The sequence below is a fragment of the Muntiacus reevesi genome, chromosome 2 (assembly GCF_963930625.1).
Source record: "Muntiacus reevesi chromosome 2, mMunRee1.1, whole genome shotgun sequence".
NCBI classification, from domain to species: domain Eukaryota; kingdom Metazoa; phylum Chordata; class Mammalia; order Artiodactyla; family Cervidae; genus Muntiacus; species Muntiacus reevesi.
The window spans coordinates 10,961,647-10,988,445 of record NC_089250.1 but is presented as its reverse complement, the minus strand read 5'-3'; the positions used below and the strand labels follow the sequence as shown (position 1 = coordinate 10,988,445).

The 26,799-nt window shown below is 39.8% G+C and overlaps 1 protein-coding gene across 1 annotated transcript in view; it reads right to left on the bottom strand.

Moving 5' to 3' along the window:
• LOC136157103 (ankyrin repeat domain-containing protein 26-like) overlaps positions 1–26,799 on the bottom strand; it is a 117,883-nt gene that overhangs the window by 76,127 nt on the left and 14,957 nt on the right. The window contains exons 7-16 of the mRNA XM_065919135.1: positions 25,746–25,852; positions 22,783–22,850; positions 20,254–20,287; positions 19,080–19,149; positions 13,529–13,589; positions 13,242–13,435; positions 4,066–4,195; positions 3,704–3,765; positions 2,168–2,255; positions 230–328 (exon numbers count right to left, since the gene is read on the bottom strand). Coding sequence (XP_065775207.1) covers positions 230–328; positions 2,168–2,255; positions 3,704–3,765; positions 4,066–4,195; positions 13,242–13,435; positions 13,529–13,589; positions 19,080–19,149; positions 20,254–20,287; positions 22,783–22,850; positions 25,746–25,852 — 913 coding nt within the window. The remainder of the gene's footprint in view (positions 1–229; positions 329–2,167; positions 2,256–3,703; positions 3,766–4,065; positions 4,196–13,241; positions 13,436–13,528; positions 13,590–19,079; positions 19,150–20,253; positions 20,288–22,782; positions 22,851–25,745; positions 25,853–26,799) is intronic.

Sequence of the window (26,799 nt, the reverse complement as noted above, 5' to 3'; positions counted from 1 at the left end):
GTAAAATGCAACAGTATATCTTGAATCCAAGACAAGAGTAACAGTTACACCTTTATACAAGTATTTAACATGTTCTTGAATCTGTCCAGTCATGTAAGAAGTGCACAGTTGGGATGACAGTTCAGCCGAAAATATAATTCATTTCTCATCAGAGAAAGCAATGACCTGACTAGCTCGAATATACACTTGTAGAAAAACGTTTCATAAAAGTATTCATTTTTTTCCACACCCACGTGGGCTACTGCTATGCCTGCATGTCTGGGCTCCTCTAGTTCAGCCATCTTAAAGTTTCTCGATCCACTCACGCAAGAAGGCATGTAAGACACACCTACGAAATAATGCCCGAAAGATTTTCAACATTGAAATACAATGATCAAAAAGGAAATAATAAATTTAATTGCCACACAATTATTAGATGTTAAAAATCTTGCATGTTTTAAAATCAGTGTAGTATTTCTTGAAAATACCAATTCTAGCATTTAGGGAATGAACCCTATCAATCTGTTTTGTTTCAAAACTTAGTTTGGTTGGGTACATCATGCTAATGCTTAAAAGGATTTCTATGAAACTGTCAAAAAATCAGTTATCTTCTAAAAAACAAGTCAATCCCTCCATATTCAAATCAATCTAATTTGAATAACAAATACCAGTACAACATACATCTTTGATGTCTATAGCTACTTGGAGTGGCTGGGGTTGACCCTACTTCTAGCACCCCCTCCCACCTCCAGGATTCTCTGGAGCAAAAATGATCTTATCTCTTTTCAGGGTAAATACACTCAAGTCATCTAGAAGGTGTTCTCTCAAGTGCACCATCAACTCCAAACTCACCTCCCTAAGGCCTTCCTTTCCTCCCTTTGTCCTTTCACTAGAGTCTTTCCTCTATGAAGGATAATCTCTGGATCCGTGGCCTTAATTTTCCCCCTTTACATTCTTTCTATGGATCATCCCACCACTTCTTTTGCCTTCTTTGCTTAGCAATGGTATCTTACACCTATAATTGCTACTTCAACTCTTTGCTTTCCGCTGGCTATAGACATGCTCAGAAAGAAAAACAAAATAATGCTCTCCCCTGATCCTGTTATGTCCTGCAATAGCCAGTGCTCTTCTTCCAGATTTCTCTAAAAGCAAGGCTAGACCCTTGCTACTCGGAGAGCTTGTTAGAAATGCAGGATCTCAGATCTCGCGCTCAGCATGTCCACTTCACACAGGGTCCCCAGGCGCCTAATTAAAATTTGAGAAACTGGTCTACACAGTCTGCTTCTACATGACTTCAACTTAACCTATTCTCCTGAAATCTTAGCCTCAACTTCCTCACTCTAACACTTCCCCCCAAACAGAAACTGCATTACAAGCTGGAAACTTTACAGTGGACTCTCTATCAGGCTGTAGGTTCCTTGATCTCTCTATCATGTCCCCCGCTCTCTCCTTTCCAGTTCTCTTATTTTGGCCTATGTGACACCATCCTATAAAGCAGCGACATTTTGTAGGACGTCAATTTCCAGACATTTACAGCTGAGCACCTATGCCCATGTTCCTCCACAAAGGATAACGCACAGCCCCAAATGACTTCGTAACAATGAGGAAAACAGAAAGCGGGGGAAACTTTGCTGCTCTTCTCTGACAAGTTTAGGTGCTGGAAGCTCACTTCACAGTCACCGCCCACGTCAAACACTCTCCCTTTTCCTAAAGACCTATCTTACTTACGGCCCCTCCCCCATAGGCCATTGCTTCCTTTTCCTTCATTTCCTCCCTGTGCCCTCTGCCTCTGTCATCCTCCATTCCCTCTTTCCTCTTATTTCTCAACCTTCCTTTGGCTGTTGAGTATCTTGAAACAGAACCAATAATTTTTTCTTTTGTCCATGTGCCATGTGGAGTCTTAGTTCCCTCACCAGGGATCGAGCCTCCACCCCTGCACTGGACAGTCTTAATATTTGGACCTCCAAGAAGTCCAGGAACTAATAATTTAGCTCCTTAAACTGGATTCTCAATTTCAACTGTGCCTGACACCTGATAAGATACACAATTTCCCTCCTCTTCTCATCTTTTTCCTCCCTACGCATCTGACAGGTGGGGTGTTTTTTTTTTTTTTTTTTTGCCTGTTAGAATATTCCCATTTTAAATCAATGTTCTGTCAAATAACCTTTCTATAAAATACAGCTCTTACCTTCTGCTTGTCCATTTAATGTATTTTTTCCTCTTTCATCTCCAGATAAATGATCCAGAAACTTCTGTGGAACACTCTCAGAGATACTCTGTTAAAATGAATATTGAGTTCCATGAAGGTTTCCTAATGTCTTCTTAAGAAAATACCCTACTTTTAAAAACTGCCTACATTTAACCCAGTTAAGACAGGTTTTGCCAAGATCTCACAGCTGCCAACTGACAGAACCTGGATGCTGACTTCATACACTGCTGGATCACCAGGCAGTGGCTGCCAGCAATGAAGACATCAGGCCTTTCCTATCTCCTTCCATAGCTGCCACCTTCAAACAGGGCATCGTTACTTTATGTTACCTCAGGTATGGCTGCCATAAAGGGGCTCTGCCCTGCTACTTAAGTTGAGCCGCTCAGTCATGTCCGACTCTTTGCGACCCCATGGACTGTAGCCCGCCTAGCTCCTCCATCCATGGGATTTTCTTGGCAAGAGTACTGGAGTGGATTGCCATTTCCTTCTCCAGGGGATCTTCCCGACCCAGGGATCGAACCTTGCTCTAATACGTTGTAGGCAGACGCTTTACCGTCGGAGCCACCAGGGAAGTCCCCCTGCTACTTAAACAATTCAAAATGGTTTGTACTTATTAAAACACTGCTAAAGCAAACTGCTGCTATTACAATCCCACATATTTATTACTATTCCCCATGCTTTTGCTTCTGTTGAAATGTTTCTTTCAGATTAATCTGACAATCCAAACACAGTAACACTTTCACGTTTCAAGCACTATCTTTCAAGGTCCAAGTGATAAAAAACCACAATTCAACCTGTTTCTCTCTGACCCTCTCTAGCAGGTTTACAGATGCGTATGTACCAAATAAACATACATTTGGCTGGGAGATTGGGACTGACACATACACGCTACACACTATTGTGTATAAAACAGGTAACTGATGAGGACCTGCTGTCTAGCACAGGGAATGCCACTCAATATTCTGCAATGGCCCATATGGGAAAGAATCTAAAAAAGAGGTGATAAACACATACACACACACACACACACACACACACAAAACGAAGAAACGTGGCCATGGACTGACCACACACACACACACACACACACACAAAACAAAGAAACATGTGGCCATGGACTGACCTCACACACACACACACACACAAAACAAAGAAATATGTGGCCATGCACACGCACGCACACGCACACACACACACACACACACAACAAAGAAACATGTGGCCATGGACTGACCTGAAACAATCTTTCAATATTCAGATAAATGTAACTTCAGAACTCAAACAGATTCCTTACCATCTCTAAGCCTTGGTTTCTGTACTACACTGACTCCATTAGGTGAACCTTGCAAATGAACAAAAGTGTACTATGTGGTAATATTTAGCACGGAGTGTAGGTTAAAAGAAACAACAAAGTTTTGATGGGGAAATGCAAAGGTGAGAAAGTCACAGCATCTCCTGCTTTCATGTTCTTATTACTCAGGGCTTACATTTCAAAATAGTAACAGAAGACAGTACCTCAGAATCCCAAGGCGATTCTGTATCTTCCTCTTCTCCCAGTCCTACAGCTGACATCATGTCTGTAAAATGCAGTCACAGATACATTAATGAGAACATTCACTACTATGAATTTTAAAGACATATGTAAGTCTATCTCTATCCACAAATATTTCAATAAAATAAACTAGTGGAAAAGATTTCAGAGGGTTGAAGCATTTTCAGGAAGAAAAAGTTGGTAGTAGGTAGGACACTTCTGAAGAAAGAGAGCAAAAGAAATGTACTTAAAACAAAATGGATATCGTATTTGGATCCATACCCTTTACATGTTTTTATATTTGCTTTTAAGTATAGAAAAAATTCACAGACATTCACTAACTTACCATGTTTATTATTTTTGTGTGCTCTATCAACAGAAGTCAAATGGTCATGACTTGCTTGTTCTTGGGGAGCCCTTTCAATAATAGAAGTATCACTTTCTTTTTCAACAAGTTCTGGTTTGGGGGCTCCTTCCTATAAAAACAAGACAAAATGAAACCAAAACCCAACTTCAGAAAACATACTCATTCATTTGGTCATTCAGTCCATCAGTAAGACGACAAGCAATCACTGTGTCTAGGACATCCTTTAGGATGTCCCGGGAGGAGTTAGAACTGTAAAGAAAAGTGACTCTGCTCTGTGTCTGGGTGAGGCAGAGACACATGAAAGCAAACAAGAGCAGAAGAGAATCCGTCGGCAGCTCTGCAGCTGAGGGGCAGAGAGTGCAGCACGGGCTCCAAGGGGCGAGGAGGCGGGAGGACCCGCGAAGCGCACGGAACGCTGGGACAGGGGCTGTGTCTCAGAGACAGAGCGTGCGGAGCCGGGATGGGAGGGGGGTTCTAGGAAGGGCGGCCCGAACCCACAGATGCGGCGTGCACCAACGTCAACAAGTCATGTGGAAAACAGATCACAGTTACTGGGAACTGTATCGAGAGACAAAACTGGAGCACCAGGTTCACACAGGAAGAAGCAAGTGTCATCTTCTTCCTTCAAGTGACGGGGATCTATTAAACAAGTAAAGGCATTACATCAACACAAAAATATTTTATTTTATTAGGTGCCATGCTTTTATTCAAATGAAAGGGAAAAGACTGCCCTGCACAAGGAAGTACCAAGTTCAATTTGGTTCAGTCCCTCAGTCATGTCCGACTCTTTGTGACCCCATGGACGGCAGTACGCCAGGCCTCCCTGCTCATTGCCAACTCCCAAAGTTTACTCAAACTCATGTCCATTGTGTTGGTGATGCCATCCGACCATCTCATCCTCTGTCGTCCCCTTCTCCTCCTGCTTTCAATCATTCCCAGCATCAGGGTCTTTTCCAATGAGTCAGTTCTTCACATCAGGTGGTCAAAATTTCAGCTTCAGCATCAGTCCTTCCAATGAATATTCAGGACTGATTTCCTTTAGGATGGACTGGTTGGATCTCCTTGAAGTCCAAGGGACTTGCAAGAGTCTTCTCCGACAACACAGTTCAAAAGCATCAATTCTTTGGCACTCAGCTGTCTTTATAGTCCAACTTTCACATCCATACTTGACTACTGGGAAAATCATAGCTTTGACTAGATGGACTTTTGTTGGCAAAGTAATGTCTCTGCTTTTTAATATGCTGCCTAGATTGGTCATAACTTTTCTTCCAAAGAGCAACTGTCTTTTAATTTCATGGCTGCAGTCACCATCTGCAGTGATTTTGGAGCCCAAGAAAATACAGTCTGTCACTGCTTCCACTGTTTCCCCATCTATTTCCCATGAAGTGATGGGACCGGATGCCATTATCTTAGTTTTTGGAATGTTGAGTCTTAAGCCAACCTTTTCACTCTCCTCTTTCACTTTCATCAAGAGGCTCTTTAGTTCTTCAATTTCTGCCATAAGCGTGGTGTCCTTTGCATATCTGAGGTTATTGATATTTCTCCCAGTCATCTTGATTCCAGCTTGTGCTTCATCCAGACCAGCATTCCTCATGATGTACTCTGCACATAAGTGAAATAAGCAGGGTGACAATATATAGCCTTGATGTACTCCTTTCCCTATTTGGATATTTGGCCTTGGAGTAGAGAATGAAGCAGGGCAAAGGCTAATAGAGTTCTGCCAAGAGATCACACTGGTCATAGCAAACACCCGCTTCCAACAACACAAGAGAAGACTCTACACATGGACATCACCAGATGGTCAATTCCGAAATCAGGTTGACTATATTCTTTGCAGCCAAAGATGGAGAAGTTCTATACAGTCAGCAAAAACAAGACCGGGAGCTGAGTGTGGCACAGCACATGAACTCCTTATGGCTAAATTCAGACACAGACTGAAGGAAGCAGCAAACATGACAGTATTGTACAGGAGGGCATTAAAGAGGAAAACAGAAACCAAAAGCCTGTAAGCAAATCTCCACGTGGGCAGTAAGCACACCAGACACTGTGCATCACTCAAAGTGTCCATGCAACTGCAATTAAAAAGCTAATTTGGCTTTGAAAACAGCCAAACAGAAATGGTAACAGTCATTCTAAAACAAACTGGACAGCCAGGAGGAATGAAAAGATTAGCAAGTATATTTTAGAAAGATTACTCTGGCAGCAACATAAAAAAGAACATCAGGGGAGCCAAACTAGAAAAGAATATTTCAAGATTATAGGTGAGACAGTGAGTTATGGTGATAAGATATGAAAACTGATAAGCAGGCAGAAAATACTGAACTTTCTGAGTGACTGGAGCTGGTAATTTCAAGGACGTTTGGAGTCCAGGATCTTTCCTACTGTGGCTGAAATTCAGGGATGCTGTCTACTAGGATGGGGAGGACAGATGAAGGGACAGCTTATAAAGAGTCAGGGATGAGGGAAGCGTCAGGGATAATGCCTTCAGTTTGGGGTATAATAAATTATTTTGAGGCATGCAAGGGACTCAGAAGAAAGGATTTGGGTAAAAACATTTGAATTAGAAATAGATTAACTTCTTCAGGAAAAACATATACTTTAATTATTTGCAAAAGATACTAACTTGGTATAATTAATGCAAACCTAGGCAGAGTTCTAAACTTTTGAAAATAAAACAATATCAGGGGAAGAAAACTATGAGATTAAAATGGTCAATTATATATTTCAACATGTTTCAAGGATATAAAAATATACTTTTTAAAAAATATGCAAATACTTGTTTCTGACATATTACCATAATAGGCATTTTTAAGTTTAATGAAAAGGTTTAATTGTAAAACACCCATTCAAGATGCTACAAGAAGACTCTGTTTTAAAATTGACCTTAAAAGACAAGTTTTAATTTGTAGAAGAGAAATGTTTATGTGAGGATGGAATTATGAGGCATTTTAAAGTACTACTGTGACGTAAGAAAGAAACAGAAAACCCTACTTGAAAAGATCTCATTCAAAATTGATGGAGAAATCAAAAGGTTTACAGATGAAACAAAAGTTAAGAGGATTTAGCACCACCAAACCAGCCTTACAACAAATACTAAAGGGACTTACAGCCAGTAAACACAAGAGAAAGGAAAGATCTACAAAAACAAACCAGAAACAATTAAGAAAATGTCAACAGGAACATATATATCAATTAGTACTTTAAATGTAAATGGATTCAATGCACCAACCAAAAGATACAGAATAACTGAATGAATACAAAAACAAGAGCCATATATATACTGCCCACAAGAGACCCGCTTCAGACCTAGAGACAAATACAGACTGAAAGTAAATGAATGGAAAAAGATATTCCATTTGAATGGTAACCAAAAGAAAGCCAGTGTGGCAATCCTTATTTCACACAAAACAGACTTTAAAATGAAGAATATCATAAGAGACGAAGAAGGACACTACATAATAATCAAAGGGTCAATCCAAGAAGAAGACATAACAATTGGAAATATTTATGCCCCCAACATAGAAAAACCACAATACACAAGGCAAGCAGTAACATGCATAAGAGGGGAATTCAAAAGCAACACAGTCATAGTGGGGGACTTTTAACACCCCACTTACACCAATGGACAGATCATCAAGACAGAGAATCAAGTAAGGTGAAAAGACAGCCCTCAGATTGGGAGAAAATAATAGCAAATGAAGCAACAGACAGAGGATTAATCTCAAAAATATACAAGCAACTCCTGAAGCTCAATTCCAGAAAAATAAATGACCCAATCAAAAAATGGGACAAAGAACTAAACAGACATTTCTCCAAAGAAGACATACAGATGGCTAATACACACATGAAAAGATGCTCAACATCACTCATTATCAGAGAAATGCAAATCAAAACCACAATGAGGTACCATTACACGCCAGTCAGGATGGCTGCTATCCAAAAGTCTACAAGCAATAAATGCGGGAGAGGGTGTGGAGAAAAGGGAACCCTCTTACACTGTTGGTGGCAATGCAAACTAGTACAGACACTATGGAGAACAGTGTGGAGATTTCTTAAAAAACTGGAAATAGAACTGCCATATGACCCAGCAATCCCACTTCTGGGCATTCACACTGAGGAAACTAGATCTGAGACACATGCACCCCAATGTTCATCGCAGCACTGTTTATAATAGCCAGGACATGGAAGCAACCTAGATGCCCATCAGCAGATGAATGGATAAGGAAGCTCTGGTACATATACACCATGGAATATTACTCAGCCATTAAAAAGAATTCATTTGAATCAGTTCTAATGAGATGGATGAAACTGGAGCCCATTATACAGAGTGAAGTAAGCCAGAAAGATAAAGATCATTACAGCATACTAACATATATATGGAATTTAGAAAGATGGTAATGATAACCCTATACGCAAAACAGAAAAAGAGACACAGATGTACAGAACAGACTTTTGGACTCTGTGGGAGAAGACGAGGGTGGGATGTTTCGAGAGAATAGCATGTATATTATCTATAAGGAAACAAATTACCAGCCCAGGTGGGATGCATGAGACAAGTGCTCGGGCCTGGTGCACTGGGAAGACCCAGAGGAATCAGGTGGAGAGGGAGGTGGGAGGGGGGATGGGGATGGGGAACACATGTAACTCCATGGCTGATTTATGTCAATGTGTGACAGAACCCACTGCAATGTTGTGGAGTATTTAGCCTCCAACTAATAAAAATAAATGAAAAAAAAAAAAAAAAAAAGACAGAGAACCAATAAGGAAACACAGAACTTCAATGAAACATTAGACCCAATGGACCTAGTTGAAATCTTCAGGACTATCCATCCAAATGCAGAAGAATACACTTTGTTCTCAACTGCACATGGAACATTCTCCAGGAGAGATCACATCTTGGGCCACAGACCAAGCCTCAGTAAATTTTAAAACATTGAAAATATGTATCACGTATCTTCTCTGACCATAACACTATCAGACTAGATATCAACTACAGGAGAAAAATGGCAAAAAACACAAATTCATGGAGATTAAACAATTCATTACTGAATAATGAAAAGGTTATTGAAGACATAAGCAGGGAAATCAAAAGTTTCCTAGAAATAGATGACAACAAAAACACGATCACCCAAAACCTATGGGATTCAGTAAAAGCACTTCCAAGAGAGAAGTTGATAGCAGTACAATCCTACCTCAAGGACAAGAAAAGTACTGAACAGGCAACACTCTACATTTACAGCAGCTAGAAAAAGAACCAAACCCCCTAAAGTCAGCAGAAGGAAAGAAATCATACAGATCAGAGCAGAAATAAATGAAAAAGAAAATGAAGGCAACATCAGCAAAGATTAATCAGACTAAATACTGGTTCTTTGAGAAGATAAGCAAAATGCACACACCACTAGCCAGACTCATCAAGAACAGAAGGGAGAAAAATCAAATTGACAAGACTAGAAATGAAAAAGGAGAGGTTACAACAGACAACACAGAAATGAAAAGGATCATAAGAGAACGTTATGAGCAACAATACGCTCATAAAAGGGACAACTGAGAGGAAATGGACAGATTCTTAGAAAAGTTCAACCTCCTAAAACTGAATCAGGGAAGAAATAAAAATGACAAACAAGCCAATTACAAACACTGAAATAGAACGTGTTATCCAAAATCTCCCAAAAACAAAAGCCCAGGGCCAGATGGCTTTGCAGGGGAATTTTGTCAAACATTTAGAGAAGAGGTAATGCCTACTTTTCTGAAACTCTTCCAAAAAACTGCAGAGGAAGGAACATTTCCAAACTCATTCTATGAGGCCACAATCACCTTGATACCAAAACCAGGCAGAGACAACACAAAAAAGAAAATTACAGGCCAATATCACTGACAAACACAGATGCAAAAACCCTCAACAAAATATTAGCAAAGACAATTCAACAACACATTCAATAGCTCATACACCATGATCAATTCGGGTTTATGCCAGGGATGCAAGGATTCTTCAATATGCACAAACCAATTTCAATGTGATGCACCATCTTAACAAACTAAAAAATAAGAACCATGTGATCATCTCAATAGAGGCAGAAAAAGCCTTTGACACAGTTCAGCACCTGTTTATGACAACAACGCTTCAAAATATGGACACAGGAGGAACCTATGTCAACATAGTAAAGGCCATGTAGGATAAACCCACAGCAAACATTATTCTTGATGAGGAAAAATGAAAAGCATTCCCTCTAAGATCAGGAACAAGACAACATTGTCCGTTCTCACTACGATTATTCAGCATGGGTTTGGAAGTCCTAGCTATGGCAATCAGAAGAGAAAGAAATAAAAGGAATCCAGATCTGAAAAGAAGTAAAACTCTCACTTTTGCAAATGAAATGATACTACACATAGAAAACCCAAGAGAAACTATTTTCTAGTAAAAAAAAAATTACTGGAGCTAAACAGTGAATTTAGCAAGGTTGTATGATACAAGGTCAATACACAGAACTCACTTGAATTCCTATACACTAACAATGAAAAATCAGAAAGTGAAATTAAGGAGCCAATCCCATTCACCACTGCAACAAAAAGAATAAAATATCTAGCAATAAAGCTACCTAAGGAGACAAAAGACCTGTATACGGAAAATTCTAAGACGCTGAGGAAAGAAAAGAAAGACGACATAAACAGGTGGAGAGATATTCCATATTCCTGGGTAGGAAGAATGAATAGTGTGAAAATGACTATACTACCAAATGCAATCTACAGATTCAGTGTGATCACTGTCAAATGACCAATGGCATTTTTCACAGAACTAGAACAATATATGCAATGGAATATTACTCAGCCATAAAGAGGAACACATCTGAGTCAGCTCTAACAAGGCTGACAAACCTAGAGCCTATTCTCCAGAGTGAAGCAAGTCAGAAAGAGAAATATAAATATCATATACTATTCGCACATATATGGAATCTACAAAGATTCTGAATCTACAAAGGTACTGATCAATTTATTTGCAGCGTAGCAATGGAGAAACAGACATAGAGAACAGACTTACAGACATGGAGGAGGGGAGGAGGGAGAGGGTGAGATGGATGGAAAGAGTAACATGGAAATATAAAATTTCATGTGTAAAATAGAGAGCCAGTGGGAATTTGCTGTAGGACTCAGGCAACTCAGAAAGGGACTCTGAGACAATGCAGAAGGGTGGGATGAGGAGGGAGGTGGGACGGGGTTTGGGAGGGAGGGGACACGGGTGTACCCACGGCTGATTCTTGCTGATGTTTGACAGAAATAAACAAAATTCTGGAAAGAGATTATCCTTCAATTAAAGAATAAATACATTTTCTAAAAACCCCATTTGAAAATTTCCTCGTCTTCTTCTTTTCTAACGGCTCTAATTTTCTATCTATGCCTTCTGCAATGGCAGATAAAGATTGAAGGAACAATCTAGATATTAAAAAAGTAGTAAAGCTATGATTATCCAAGTTGGAGATTTCAAAGTTTTCAAATACATCTATGATTATCAAGCAGGACTCAATATTCACATCAGGAAAGAACAAATGAGGTGAAAAAATCAAGTAACCACAATGACTGAGTTTTAGATATGGAAGAATTCGCATTTTTGTTTAACATGTGTATCAAAGAACTGACATGCTAATTTAACACCTATAAATACTGAAGCTAATAGTTTCTTAAAAATAAATTTCTTAAAAATAAAACTTAACTTAAAAATAACTTCTAAGGAAAAAGTCTTAAAATTTTACTCTTTAATAAAATTCTTAAAATGGAATATACATATTACTATAGATTTTTTTTTATTTATTTATTTTTTTTTTACTATAGATATTTTAAAAAGTAAAAAAATTATCTTTCTGAGACAATTTTACAAACTGTTGGTAATTCTTCTTTCCTTATGATTTTATAACAAGTAGTCTACATAAGAAAAAAATCATGAATTGTGATTTCATTCATTTAATATGTGCAATTGCCCATTACTTGCAGATATTAGGAAAAGACAAATCAGAATCTCTCCGGAGGCAGGGGGGGGGGGGGCGGGGGAGGGGGCGGGAAATTTCTACATTTTTTTTCTTTAAGACTGTTGCAACTTAAAATTTTCTTATGTCATGAAGAGAGTTTAAGAATCTCATTTATATAATTATAAATTATAAGTTTAGTAAAAGAGAAGATAAAATGCTTACTTATTTCCTCTTTATTTTCAAAAAGATCCAAAACCTCCACCAAGACTATACCAAACAGCAAGATAAATTAGTTAAGTACATTAAGTATGTATCAAACAGTAAGTTAGTAACCACAAGAAACGGAAGGGCCACAAACTCTTCATTCATAATACAGCTGCTAAGGCCTAAAGCAGAGCTCAGCTAGAACTGCCTACGAATGAAAGTTTTGCTAGATTAAATAGAAGACACTGCTTCATTCATTTCAAAGTGAGAATTTTTTTAAAAAGAGTAATCGCTTCAAATTGAAATGAACTTCCAGAGGGAACTATATTCAATATAGATATATACATATACAAGTTTAACCAAGTCACATTGCTATACACCTGAAACTAACACAGTATTGTAAATGACTACACTTCAATTAAAGAAAAAAAACCAAAAACCAACAACGACCTCGAAAACAACCACCAAAAAACCTAAGGATCAAATTTTCTTTCAGTTCTTCATAAAACTCGGCTATATGTCATTCAGAAGAGTCTAACTATTGAGTTTTCACGACCTCACTCTCTCCTAAGTTGAATTTCAAATAATTCATCTCATATTTATAATATAGAGTACCTCATCTGACTTACCCTCACTATGTCTGCTGTGTTTGTAAAATAATCTGTTTTATTTTGACCTTCATTCCATCTCATATTCATCTTATCCTTCTTAAATGAATTCTTCCCCTTCATCGCCCTCCCCATCTTCATATTCATCTAGCTCTTTTTCCTAATTGCTTTGTAATTCTTTTCTTTCTAAATGGCATACTTAGTATGCCAACATTTATAAATCTGAATCATGCAGATATATTGCTCTTATTATCACATCATTTTGTATCATGACATTGAAGCCTTCCATTTCCATGGTGGAATCCTTTTTGTCATCATAAGGATCAAGGGAATGGTGTGTGGAAAAGTACAGGGGAAAACAAGAGTTAAAAACAACACAACTTACCTTTGCAAGACCAAGGCCTGCTAGAGTCTTGAGTGGTTTTGGAAGAGGATCACGCCTTGGAAAGGCAGGATGAGGGAAGCCCTGGACTCCGGGTGATGGTTTGGGAAAGGTTTCAAGCACATCTTCAATTTCACTATCAGAATTATTGTTCTCAGAGAAGGTGGTACTCTCCCATCTCACAATGCCACTTTCTGCTTCGAATACAGTAAAAACGGGAGAGTACATGAGAACCTGTGTAATTTCAAATCAGTGAATAACACCAGGAGCACAGTCTTCAAATAACTTACTGTTTCTCTTGGATTGCTGAAAAGCCTTCAGTAGCTTTGCTAAGTTTGGTTTCGGGACATGCTGGAGAAGAAAATAAGAGCTTGAAGAATAACAAGTATCAACTGAATACAAGAATTATAATCCCCCACCCCCATTACTATATGACCTAACACAAAGAGCACAGGCTCTGGAGTCATTCAGGTGTGGACTCAGATCCCAGTTGGGCCCCTGACTAACCTGCAGGCACACTGAAACCACAATCACAGAAAACTCGCCCATCTGATCCCAGGACCACTGTCTAACTCAATGAAACTGAGCCATGCCGTGTGGGGCCACCCAGGACGGATGGGTCACGGTGGAGACGTCTGACAGTATGCGGTCCACTGGAGAAGGGAATGGCAAGCCACTTCAGTATTCTGGCCTTGAGAACCCCATGAACAGTATGAAAAGGCAAAATGATAGGATACTGAAAGACGAACTCCCCAGGTCGATAGGTGCCCAATATGCTACTGGAGATCAGTGGAGAAATAACTCCAGAAAGAATGAAGGGATGGAGCCAAAGCAAAACAAGACCCAGTCGTGGATGTGACTGGTGATAGAAGCAAGGTCCCATGCTGTAAACAATAATACTGCAGGGGAACCTGGAATGTTAGGTCCATGAATCAAGGCAAGTTGGAAGTGGTCAAAAGGAGACGGCAAGAGTGAATGTTGCCATTCTAGGAATCAGCGAACTAAAATGTACTGGAATGGATGAATTTAACTCAGATGACCATTATATCTACTACTGTGGGCAGGAATCCCTTAGAAGAAATGGAGTAGCCATCATGGTCAACAAAACAGTCCCAAATGCAGGACTTGGATGCAATCTCAAAAATGACAGAATGATCTCTGTTTGTTTCCAAGGCAAACCATTCAATATCACGGTAATCCAAGCCTATGCCCTAACCAGTAACGCTGAAGAAGCTGAAGTTGAATGGTTCTGTGAAGACCTACAAGACCTTTTAGAACTAACTCCCAAAAAAGACATCCTTTTCATTATAGGGGATTGGAATCCAAAAGTATGAAGTCAAGAAACACCTGGAGTAACAGGCAAATTTGGCCTTTGAGGTACAGAATGAAGCAGGGCAAAGGCTAATAGAGTTTTGCCAAGAGAACACACTGGTTATAGGAAACACCCTCTTCCAACAACACAAGAGAAGACTCTACACATGGACATCACCAGATGGTCAACACCGAAATCAGACTGATTATATTCTTTGCAGCCAAAGATGGAGAATCTACACAGTCAGCAAAAACAAGACCAGCAGCTAACTGTGGCTCAGATCATGAACTCCTTATGGCCAAATTCAGACTTAAATTGGAGAAAGTAGGGAAAACCACTAGATCACTCAGGTATCACCTAAATCAAATCCCTTATGACTATACAGTGGAAGTGAGAAATAGATTTAAGGGACTAGATCTGATAGACAGAGTGCCTGATGAACTATGGACAGGAGACTACTTGTATAGGAGACAGGGATCAAGACCATCCTCACGGAAAAGAAATGCAAAAAGCCAAAATGGTAGTCTGAGGAGACTTTACAAATAGCTATGGAATGAAGACAAGCGAAAAGCAAAGGAGAAAAGGAAAGATATTCCCATTTGAATGCAGCATTCCAAAGAAAAGCCAGGAGAGATAAGAAAGCCTTCCTCAGTGATGAATGCAAAGAAATACAGGAAAACAACAGAATGGGAAAGACTAGAGATCTCTTCAAGAACATTAGAGATACCGAGGGAACATTTCATGCAAAGATGGGTTCGATAAAGGACAGAAATGGTATGGACCTAACAGAAGCAGAAGATATTAAGAAGAGGTGGCAAGAATACACAGGAGGACTGTACAAAAAAGATCTTCACGACCCAGATAATCACAATGGTGCGATCTCTCACCTAGAGCCAGACATCCTGGAATGTGAAGTCAAGTGGGCCTTAGAAAGCATCACTATGAACAAAGTTAGTGGAGGTGATGGAATTCCAGTTGAGCTATATCAAACCCTGAAAGATGATGCTGTGAAAGGGCTGCACTCAATATGCCAGCATTTTTGGAAAACTCAGCAGTGGCCACAGGACTGGAAAAGGTCCGTTTTCATTCCAATCCCAAAGAATGATCAAACAACCACACAATTGCACTCATCTCACATGCTAGTAAAGTAATGCCCAAAATTCTCCAAGCCAGGCTTCAGCAATACATGAACGGTGAACTTCCAGATGTTCAAGCTGGTTTTAGAAAAGGCAGAGGAACCAGAGATCAAATTGTCAACATCCACTGGATCATAGAAAAAGCAAGAGAGTTCCAGAAAAGCATCTATTTCTGCTTTATTGACTATGCCAAAGCCTTTGACTGTGTGGATCACAATAAACTGTGGAAAACTCTGAAAGAGATGGGAATACCAGACCACCTGACCTGCCTCTTGAGAAACCTATACACAGGTCAGGAAGCAACAGTTAGAACTAGACATGGAACAACAGACTGGTTCCAAATAGGAAAAGGAGTACATCAAGGCTGTATATTGTCACCCTGCTTATTTAACTTAAATGCAGAGTATATCATGAGAAACGCTGGGCTGGAAGAAGCACAAGCTGGAATCAAGACTGCTGGAAGAAATATCAATAACGTCAGATATGCACATGACACCACCCTTATGACAGAAAGTGAAGAGGAACTAAAACGCCTCTTGATGAAAGTGAAAGAGGAGAGTGCAAAAATTGGCTTAAAGCTCAACATTCAGGAAACTAAGATCATGGCATCTGGTCCCATCACTTCATGGGAAATAGATGGGGAAACAGTGGAAACAGGGTCAGACTTTATTTTTGGGGGCTCCAAAATCACTTGAGATGGTGATTGCAGCCATGAAATGAAAAGACGCTTACTCCTTGGAAGGAAAGTTATGACCAACCTAGAAAGCATATATAAAAGCAGAGACATTACTTTGCCAACAAAGGTCCATCTAAGTCACAGCTATGGTTTTTCCAGTGGCCATGTATGGATGTGAGAGTTGGACTGTGAAGAAAGCTGAGCACCGAAAAATTGATGCTTTTGAACTGTGGTGTTGGAGAAGACTCTTGAGAGTTCCTTGGACTGCAAGGAGATCCAACCAGTCCATCCTAAAGGAGATCAGTCCTGGGTTTTCATTGGAAGGACTGATGCTGAAGCTGAAACTCCAATACTTTGGCCACCTCATGAGAAGACTTGACTCATTGGAAAAGACCCTGATGCTGGGAGGGATTGGGGGCAGGAGGAGAAGGGGACGACAGAAGACAAGATGGCTGGATGGCATCACTGACTCGATGGACGTGAGTATGAGTAAACTCTGGGAGTTGGTGATGGACAGGGAGGCCTGGCGTGCTGCGATTCACCGGGTCACAAAGAGTCAGATACGAATGAGCGACTGAACTGAACCTTCTCATGGGGTAAGCATTATGACAGATGACATCAGAAACCCCAGATGCTCCTCTCCTTACCCCAATTGACTGCTCTACAAATACTATGACACCCACTAGATTATTTTCTCGACCAAAATGTTCTAGAAAAAAAATTTGTCCCTGGTTGTTTAGAGCACTACTGAAAAACTAAGACATTTAAATTAATCGCTATATTCTGAAATTCACTTGCATGATTTCTACATGCATGAATTATCACTTGGGAAGGGAAATACATAAGTTTAGATTTTAGTAGAACCTTATTTGGATAGGTTACAAGTGCAAACAGGATAAGCTACTTCTATTCTGTTTGTTAAACAGCAAAAGACAAATGATTGTTTCAATTTGGCTCCTTCGAAGAAAAAGGGAGAAAAACCAAGAGTAAACCTGTAGAGAAATGATCATGAATGAAAGCCACAAACACACTAAACAGAAAGCCATAATCAAACATGTTCACAAGAGACAGAGATGGACTGAAAGAACAGACACTGAAGGAAAGTATTCTGCAAAGAAATATTAGGTTAACAGTAAAAAAGAGAGAAAAAGGTGGGGGAGGAAAAGAAAGCAGAGAGAGAGAGACATTCCTAGTCAAGCACAAACTTAAGGAAAAAAAAATAAGCATAATAAGGTTTGTGGAAAAACACGAACATTTAAAATTTATATACTGTAGATCAATAATATATCAGTATTCTTAAGGATATACTATGAACAAAGCCTCTGTTTTATATGCTTTTATTAATATATAAATTACACATCTATATTGTTCTGCAAATTTTATGAAAATGTCAACATATGTTGTCTATAAAACATATATTTAAGACAGAGGGTTTTGTTCATAATATATCCCTAATATAGTGATCTGTATTACTGTAAAACTTTTTGTTTATAAATACTACCGTATAAGAGTTGAATTTTGCCACTATAAAAAGTGTCATTCGATTAGCCACACACGGTCATCTATCACTACCTGAATGTTGTAAAATATTACTTGAGAGAGAGAAAAATTGATTAAGAAATATTCCTAACTATTCACTGGGAAAAAGAACTGGTAATCAAAATTCTGAGGAGAATGTATGGCTTGAAAAGAAACATTTAATGGAACACAAGATGGGGCAAAATAGGTCAAAAATTTTCACCTAAATTTCTCATCTCATTTTGAGTGGACACTGAAAAGAACACTGTAACCTTTCACTTTTCACGTATTTCTTATTTATTTCCTTGTTATGCAGGACCCCCTTCCTCAACATAACACAACTGAACTATATTACCTGTAACATTATATAGGATACCGTTTGTCTCTTTATTTATTCACATTCAAAAACTATTAACACGGTTCTTACACTCGAGACCTATGCTACATGCTCCAGGAGATGCACAACTGTTTTCTAAACTCCACTAGCTTACACTGATACGGGGCTATAAGATGAATACTTAAATCACAATAATACAAAATGTCTGAAATCCGAAGTTTTAGAATGTGACACAGGACTTGGGGTAGGTCTTTTTAAAACTACAATAGAAAAAAAAAAAATCCCAAGCTGCAAATTTGGTCTTACGGTTATTCAAAGTCTCTGCTTCTATGAAGGGAAAGTCGCTCAGTCGTGTCCGACTCCCTGCAACCCCATGGGCTCTGCGGTCCATGGGATTCTCCAGGCCAGAACACTGGAGTGGGCAGCTGTTCTCCAGGGGACCTTCCCAACCCAGGGGTCGAAGCCAGGTCTCCACCACTGCAGGCAGATTCTTGACTGTCTGAGTACTGCACTGTGAGTATTGCAAAAGTCATGTCCTTATGGTTTAAAGTTCACAGTAAGACTCTTTATCCTTGACCAAAATTCATAGTTCCTTCATTGTGGGAAAGCTTTTCCAATACAATTTTCCTGTCACTCTGTATTTTCCAGCCCATTGTTTTCTTCACCCCACCTTCATTATTCAGCAAAGTTAAAAAGAAAAAAAAAATCAACCAGTCATATTTCCATAAAATAGTTTGCTCTGAAGAACTTTCCATTATAAACATAAAACAGTGAGAGGGACACCATTGCTGAATTTAAGAGTAAATACTACATGAAGCTAAACTCAGAGTATGGAAACTAATTTCACAAGAGGGCACTTTACCTTGGTTTCAAAATCTAAGACTTCATCATCTGACGGAGGCCATGAGTCAGCACCAGGTTTGTTGGAAAACCTTTAGAGCATAAACATACAACAAAAACGAGTGAGGTCATTTCTTTAAATGAAGAGAAAAAAAAACAAGTGAAAGTTTGGCTATCTATGCAGCAAACGAAGTTTCTTGACATAATTAAAATTTGGCATCTGTTTTCAAACATTTTTTCTAAGATATTTTGATGTGGACCATTTTTAAAGTCTTTACTGAACTTGTTGCCATGCTGCTTCTGCCTTGTTCTGGCTCTCTGACCCCGAGGCCTGCGGGACCTCAGCTCCTCTGACTGGAGACTGAACCCACAGCACCGGCACTGGGAGGAGAAGTCTTATTCACCATCTTACCCACTGCACCCCAGAGAAGGCTCCAAGAAGATGCTGGTTACCTGTTTCTGCTCCCATCTCTCCCAACCTATGACACACCTAGGGAAGACTCATCCTTAGTTTCCACTAACAAAGACTGACAGCCAATATATTGGCAGAGCCTGAAAATAATATGTTTTCACCAAGTCCTAATAGCTGAAAATCTAACTGATGGACTGACATAACTTTTGTTTGCCCAAAGTGGAATAAACCTGATGACTCAAAGCAGAAGGATATGCTGTTCCTTCTCCATTGTCTGTCCCTGGTTCAGAGACTAATCTGTGTCCATCAGAAATGGCAGTCTTGGTCCTGCAGCAGGGGAACCACTTATGGAGAAGGCCCCATTCCTCCCTTTATTGCAAAGGGGATACAGGAGTCCCCCGCAATGTTTAAAACTGAAAATGGACACAAGTCAGAGAACAATTTTACATGTTTCACTTATATGCTAGACGGGTACTTCTCAATTTCTGCTGAGGGACACGAGAGTGGATGCTGGAGCCAGGCAGGCCAGCTGTCAAATCACAGGTCAACTCATTTTTACCATGGAATCATGGGTCAATTCATCAACCTCCCCGAACCTGCCTAATTAAGTAAAAGCAGGATACAGTTATTTACAACGCTGCTCTGATGACTCGATGAGGTCACAGATGTTACGCCCATAATGCAGTCTCTAGCCCGGAGTGGAATGCTCAACAAACAGTAGCTTCTCCTCTCTGTGTGTTCTCCTAGTAACACGTACAATTTTTAAAAATCCGTCAAATCCTACCTGCTTAAAGAGTCTTCTTCAGAACTCGTATCTACTATTAAAGAAAAAAGGAAGACACATTTTAAATCAACAAAAGAAAAATACAGACTATTCAAACCTCAAGACTGATGTTTCGTTTAAAAGTATTCCTTTGGGACCACACCTGGAGACCACACTAGAGGGAATAGTGATTGTACTATACTCATGGGCCATTAATGCCTAAGAACCACTCCTCTCCTTGATGGTCATCAAAGGCAGAACAGAAAAAAAGAAAGAACTGCTGATACAAGGACCATAATCCTAACCAAACTCTAGGAGACTGACAGAAAATGATACTACACCATTAATAGAATCAGTACTATAAACTGACAATAGCACACTTGAACAGCACAGTACTTCTGGACTTCCATTCCCTGGAGCAGTGAACAGAGCCTACAGGTGTCTTGCTGGGACATAACACAAATTCTCTGGCTCTTCAGTTCAGGATGAAAATGACCTATCACAAGGAAGCGTGGTCTACAGGCGCTCAACTTCAGAGCGTGGTAAAACATAGGAAACAAAGTCTTCCTGGCCCTCTTTCCAAATGCAAGAGAAGTACGAAAGATGTAGTGATTCCAGGTTTAGCAAGGATAATCTCTTGAAAGGGGGGTGGGGGAGGGTAAATGGGTGGTGAGGATGGGGACTGGACTTGCAGTGGTGAGCATGCTGCAGGGTTCACGGAGGCTGAGCATTTTTAATGCTTTAAATATATATGTGTACATAGTAATAAATGTGAAAAGTATCATCTCTTGAGACTGTCACCTTCCATTGTTCAAGAGTATCTGGACCACCTAGAGCAGGATGGTCCAAACAGTGCTGTGTTCTACTGAGGGCAATCATTACATCAATCCTCCCCATTATATGGCAAAGGTTGAGAGAAATCATGCTTTTTCAGCTTGGAAGGCATTCGTCATCAGACCCTAAGCTGATGAATAAGGGGAGGGAGGGAAGGAGAGAGGAAGCTATGGACTCTGGTGCTGTTGGACAACGTTTCCCGTGCGTCATCATGCTCTGATGCTGGAGGGATGACTCACGTGCAGTGACTCCACGGGGAGAGGAGCACTGCAAGCTTGAGCCTGGAGGGCAGGAGCAGTGACTTTCAAATGTTTGCACCCTGTGACATCAGAACAATGCTTAGGACATAAAAGACACTTGAAAGTTATCTTTTTGGTGAACAAATGAACAAATAGATAAGAATGTTTTCTTTGAAAACTCTGTTTCAAAAACTATAGAAATTAACCAGGGACAACTCTATTCTATTCTGAGCATACTGAAGACCAAGACCCTATGTCATCTGTGTATCGCCGCTAACGGGTAAAACCAACCTACAGAAGTTCTTTGGTGGATGTTGTTGCTGTGCAGTCACTGAGCCGTGTCCGCCTCTCTGTGACCCGATGGACTGTAGCTCACCAGGCTCTTCTGTCCATGGGACTCCCCAGGCAAGAATACTGGAGTGGGTTGCCATTTCCTTCTCCAGGAGCTCCTCCCGATCCAGGGCTGGAACCCGTATCTCTGGCACTGGCAGGCGGATTCCTTGCTGCTGAGCCCCTGGGAAGCCCCCTTTGATTAGACAGAGGTGAACTAGGTTTAAAGGAGTTCTCAGACAGCTTGGACAATGTGCGAGATGCCACATCGGGGGACACGGTGGTGTTTTTGCCCTTGTGAAGTGCGGTGGTTCTTTTATTAGAATCTGCAGAGTCCCAAGTTGATCTATTTGAAAATCTATTATGATCATCTTTTAAATAATGGCAACAGAACATGGTGTTCTTACAAAACTATACTATCATGACAATTATCCAACACACAGAAGAAAACATCTGGTTCTAATGAAGTCAACCTATCTCACTCTTTTTGGATCTGTGAGGAATAAAATTGGTAATAGAGACCTTGTTGACACAATAGGCAAAATAACCGGTGCTTCTCAACTAGGCATCGCTTTTCTGATTTGTACTACTGGAAGGTATCTTCCGAAAGTAATCTCTTCCTGGTATGCTGCACACTGGTTCAGCACTGCAGTTCTTCTTGTTTATCACTTCTTATCCTACCAGGAAGGGACTGTTGAGGTTCCCAGTTTAAACGATGGTAACTTTTTTAATGAGACCAATCACTACACAGTAAGTAATAACTACTCATTCACTAAATGCAAACTATTTGTAAAAATTAAAGCTCCACTTTTATAAGAAGTCAATTTGCTACAATAGGATTACAGATGAAATATATATCATACTAACTTAAACATTTTTTGTAATGTACATAAAAATCTAATACAGGATTTTAGGGGCTGTAATTAAATACATGGAATGCTTTTCAGACAATACTGTCTCTGATGTTAAATTACCTACAATTAACTTCTTTAACAATTCTGAAGACTAGACTATTAAGAAATTCATTTAAAAACACATGCAATCTACACTAATTTTATCATAGTTCTTTCATTATTGAAATTTCCTCACTCCTACTTTATCTATGGTAGAATCACCAAGAGTAATTCATTATTATCAGATGACATACCTGGGTTGCTCTTTTCGGGAAGAGTTTTAGGCCACTTTTCTTTATATTCAGAGATCAGTTGGCAAATGCTATGTGTTAAAAATGTGATAAACAATATTTTAACACTAATATGAAAAAAAACTACCAAATATGTTAAATTCTTAGATTATTTCAGACAATGTCAGCGATAATATTAAAACTACAATTGTCCCATACATTTCAAGTTTCTAAGTTCTACCAAGTTTTATTTAGCATGTATTTAAAGGAGAAAGAAAAGGAAGATGAAGTAGTCATGAACTGAGGGCAACAGAGCTCAGTAGATTAACCAGATTTAGCTTGGCATACGAAAACTCTTTCCAACTCGCAAATCCTAGCTCTGTAACCGACTGCTCTTTGATCTGAGAGAATTGCTTCCCTTGAGTTCAAAGTCATCCTCTACACAACTGGGATCTTACTGCCTTATTTCACAAGGGGATTAAGAGGAGTTAATGAGATAATATATCCCCAGAATGCTTGCAGAAACAGTCAAAGAATGGAATAATTTGCTCTTGAACGTTATTGTTGGAACTACTTTGGAATTCCAAATAAAACCAATGTGTGTTTTCTTATATGTTTAGCATTCAAGGGTTTCAGGAAACTGTTATTAATTATGGTGATTAGTGTTCTCTGTGGTTTGTAATTTAGGGAATCTCAGCTCTTATATAATTTGTACCTAAATTTACTTATAAAATATGAACTCACTACAGGAGGTAACATAATTATCCCCCATTACTGTAGCTAATCACACCAAGCACAGAAAACTAATCACAATCAAGACCTGGCCTGGACCACTACTCTCCCTTCTCTACCTGCTCAAACTCTCAACCAGCAGATCTTTCTGACAATGATGCTTAATCTCCATGTTCATCTCTGATTCACGTGGAAGACATAACCCTACTCTTACAGTGGATACTGGCAAGTCCTAGGCAGGGCTTACCTCTCTGAATTCCTCTCCGAACTAACTTACTTGAGATTTAAGGAGGTCTGGTGAATGGGTTCCTTGTGAGACAGACTCAGAAAACATTTACAGTTGAGGCAGATAAATCCTTTGGAAGATTTTCATTATTGCAGGAAACAGATCCCATGAGGGGCCAACCCTCCATGTAACCATGGAATCTCAGGCAAGCTGACACCCACTACTCTGGGAAGGATGACAGGGAACCTATGACCTAAGGAAAGGTGCCCCCACAGGATAGAGGCTGCCTGCACCGAACAGAAAACTCTCACTGGTCATGTAACGAATGACAGTTAAAATTCTTTTTGGGGCAGTTTAGTGATCACGGGCGTTTTAATGTGAACACTTACGTATTAAAACCACTAAGAGCAGCATATTCTTCTGCAGTCCTTCCAAAGACATCTTGAGAAAAGACGTCAGCACCTCGCTGAAGGAGAAGACTGACGACACTCACAGACTCATAACTGACAGCAAGGATGAGGGCGGTTCTAAAACAACAGAGAGACGGCGTCACCCTCAGGAAGCTGAGGGAACTTACAGAAACAGCTCGTTTGGTGTGCTTTACCAAGGTGACATCTTGCCCTCCCGTGAAGGACTGGCCGTTTACACGCTCAAGTGTGCATCCTTGTAAACGACCTCCAAGGCTAAACTGAAGCGACGGAAAAGCAGCCTCCTGCCCCGCTGGGATGGCACGGAGCAGCACTTACTATTTCAAAAGTCCCTGATGGGGACTTCCCTGGTGGACCAGGGGCTGTGACTCCAGGCTCCCAAGGCAGGGGGCCCAGGTTCCATCCCCGGACAGGGACCTTCATCCCACATGCTGCAACTGAGAGTACCCACGACTAAGACCCCAGGCAGTCAAATAAATAAATGCTTTTCAAAAATAATATCAAAGTCCTTGATGGACAACAAACTGTGCTGAGGTCACTTATCTGAGGCATGTGAGTATTTAAGGAACGAATCCCCCATTTCCTCCTTAGTCTGATATATTATGCTTCAAAGTCAGCTACAGGGTGGGTTAAGCAAAGGCTACTTGCTGGCTTAAAACAAAAATATTAACAATAATGGAAATAAAAATAGTCACCGTGGCACTTAATGATGTGGACAAGCATGTGCTCTTCACTAAATGAAATACTATGTAGACGCACAGCCACCTTTGAAGGATGCATTACTATTTGCCGTTTTGTATCAGGAAACTTATTTGCTGATGATAAGTAATGTGCCCAAGGTCATAACCCTAATAGGGAGGAAAGCTAGGAGCTGAACCCAGTCTGAATCTAAAGACAATCATTTTCGTCTGTATCATCCACCTCTGACTTATCTTTGTTGAAGCAACTGTTTATCCAATTAAACCTATCATTCTTCCTTCTACCTTCACTTAAAATGAAAACATCAAAATGTACTAGAAATAAAAAGGGATAAAAACTGATGAGCCCACAGTATCTGGTGACAGTGATTACTAATCACTTTTTGTTGTTGTTTAGTCACTGAACTGTGAAGGACTCTTCTGCAATCTAATAACATCAGTATTTTTCAAAGAAAGTAATTGAAAGCAAAGAGTCACCCAAAAGACAAAATCAAGTCCTTTATGTTTAGTGTGCATCTTTTAAGGAAAAATATACACAAAGTAGAGGTTAAACAATCATTATAAAAGAATTAAGAAATTCGATACTGTCATAAGGTAAACTAAAAAGCAGAATCCATATTGTATAAAGCTAATGAAACTAGTATGAAATCCCTCAGCATCTACAAGATCAACCAGAAAAAAGAACAGGTTGCATATGACATCACTCAATATTATAAAGGAATACGAATCCTGCTATATATCCCTGCTATATAGTTTTTCACGACTCCCAGTCAGAATAAATGGTTTTCTACCTAACTGATAAAGTGTTGATCACAAATGAAACCTTTTTAATTTAATCTTTATCTTGAGGTTAGCACCCAAGAACAGCACTAAGGTTTTTAAAAAGAAAAAGAACAACTGTACCTTTTCATCTTATCAACCGCGTGTACATTTGCTTCTTTCTTTACTAAAAATTCCACCATTTGCTGTTTCCTTTCATTTATGGCCAATAATAGTGGTGTGAGGTCATCCTGTAAAACAGGAAAAACCATTTCGAATGTACCCAGTTAACCTATTTCTAAACTGAACTGAAAATCATGCAATAGATTCTCTGAACTTAAACATATAATTCAGAAAGCAAATAAATGGGAGTCCCTCCTCCTCAGCCCCGGCGCGCCTTCTATCTCTTCAAGATGCTCCTCCTCCTGGCCTTCCCTGGGCGTCCAGGGGCTAAGATTTGAGCTCCCAAGCAGGGGGTCCAGGTTCCATCCCTGGTCGGGCAACTAGAGTCCACATGCGGCAACTCAAGATCCCACGTGTGACAACTAGACCCAGTGCAGCCAAATACGTCTTTTGAAAAGCTAAAGAATAAAATGCTCCTCTTCTTCCTCTTCCAAAGATGAACCACAGAGTCATTCTCTAAAACTCACTTTCAACATTTACTGGTTCCAAGGATCTTTGCTTCTATCATAGTATTTATCAGGAATATTGCAGTATTTACTTGCTCTATTACTAGTCTCAACACTCCTCCAGAGAGAATCAATTAGCTACTTGATTTAGTAGCTGCATATTTTAGGAACAACGCTGAGGCAGGAATACATCATATTATCTGTGGCATGCATAACCTATGCAAGGATGACCAAGAGTAACCTCATGAGGTTCACAGACATTCCAATGGGAATGTTATCCTCTACATGAACATGCAAAGAGAAAGGTTGTTTTCTTTTCTTCCAAAAAAACCAACTGTGGGCACCATGTTTCTCGGCTTTCTCAGCAAAGTCTCCTGATATTTAATCTTACTCATTCTCCTTTGCTTGTTCCTTCCCCCGCCCTTAAGTTAAACTGACAGGTCAGCATTAGCTAGATGCTGTTTCAAGCAGAACAACAACGCTTATCTTCAAAGACCTTTCTTGACGGCTCTCATGTGATGACCTCCAGGAGGAAGCTTCCTTAATCCCTGAGTTCTGGTCTCTGTCTT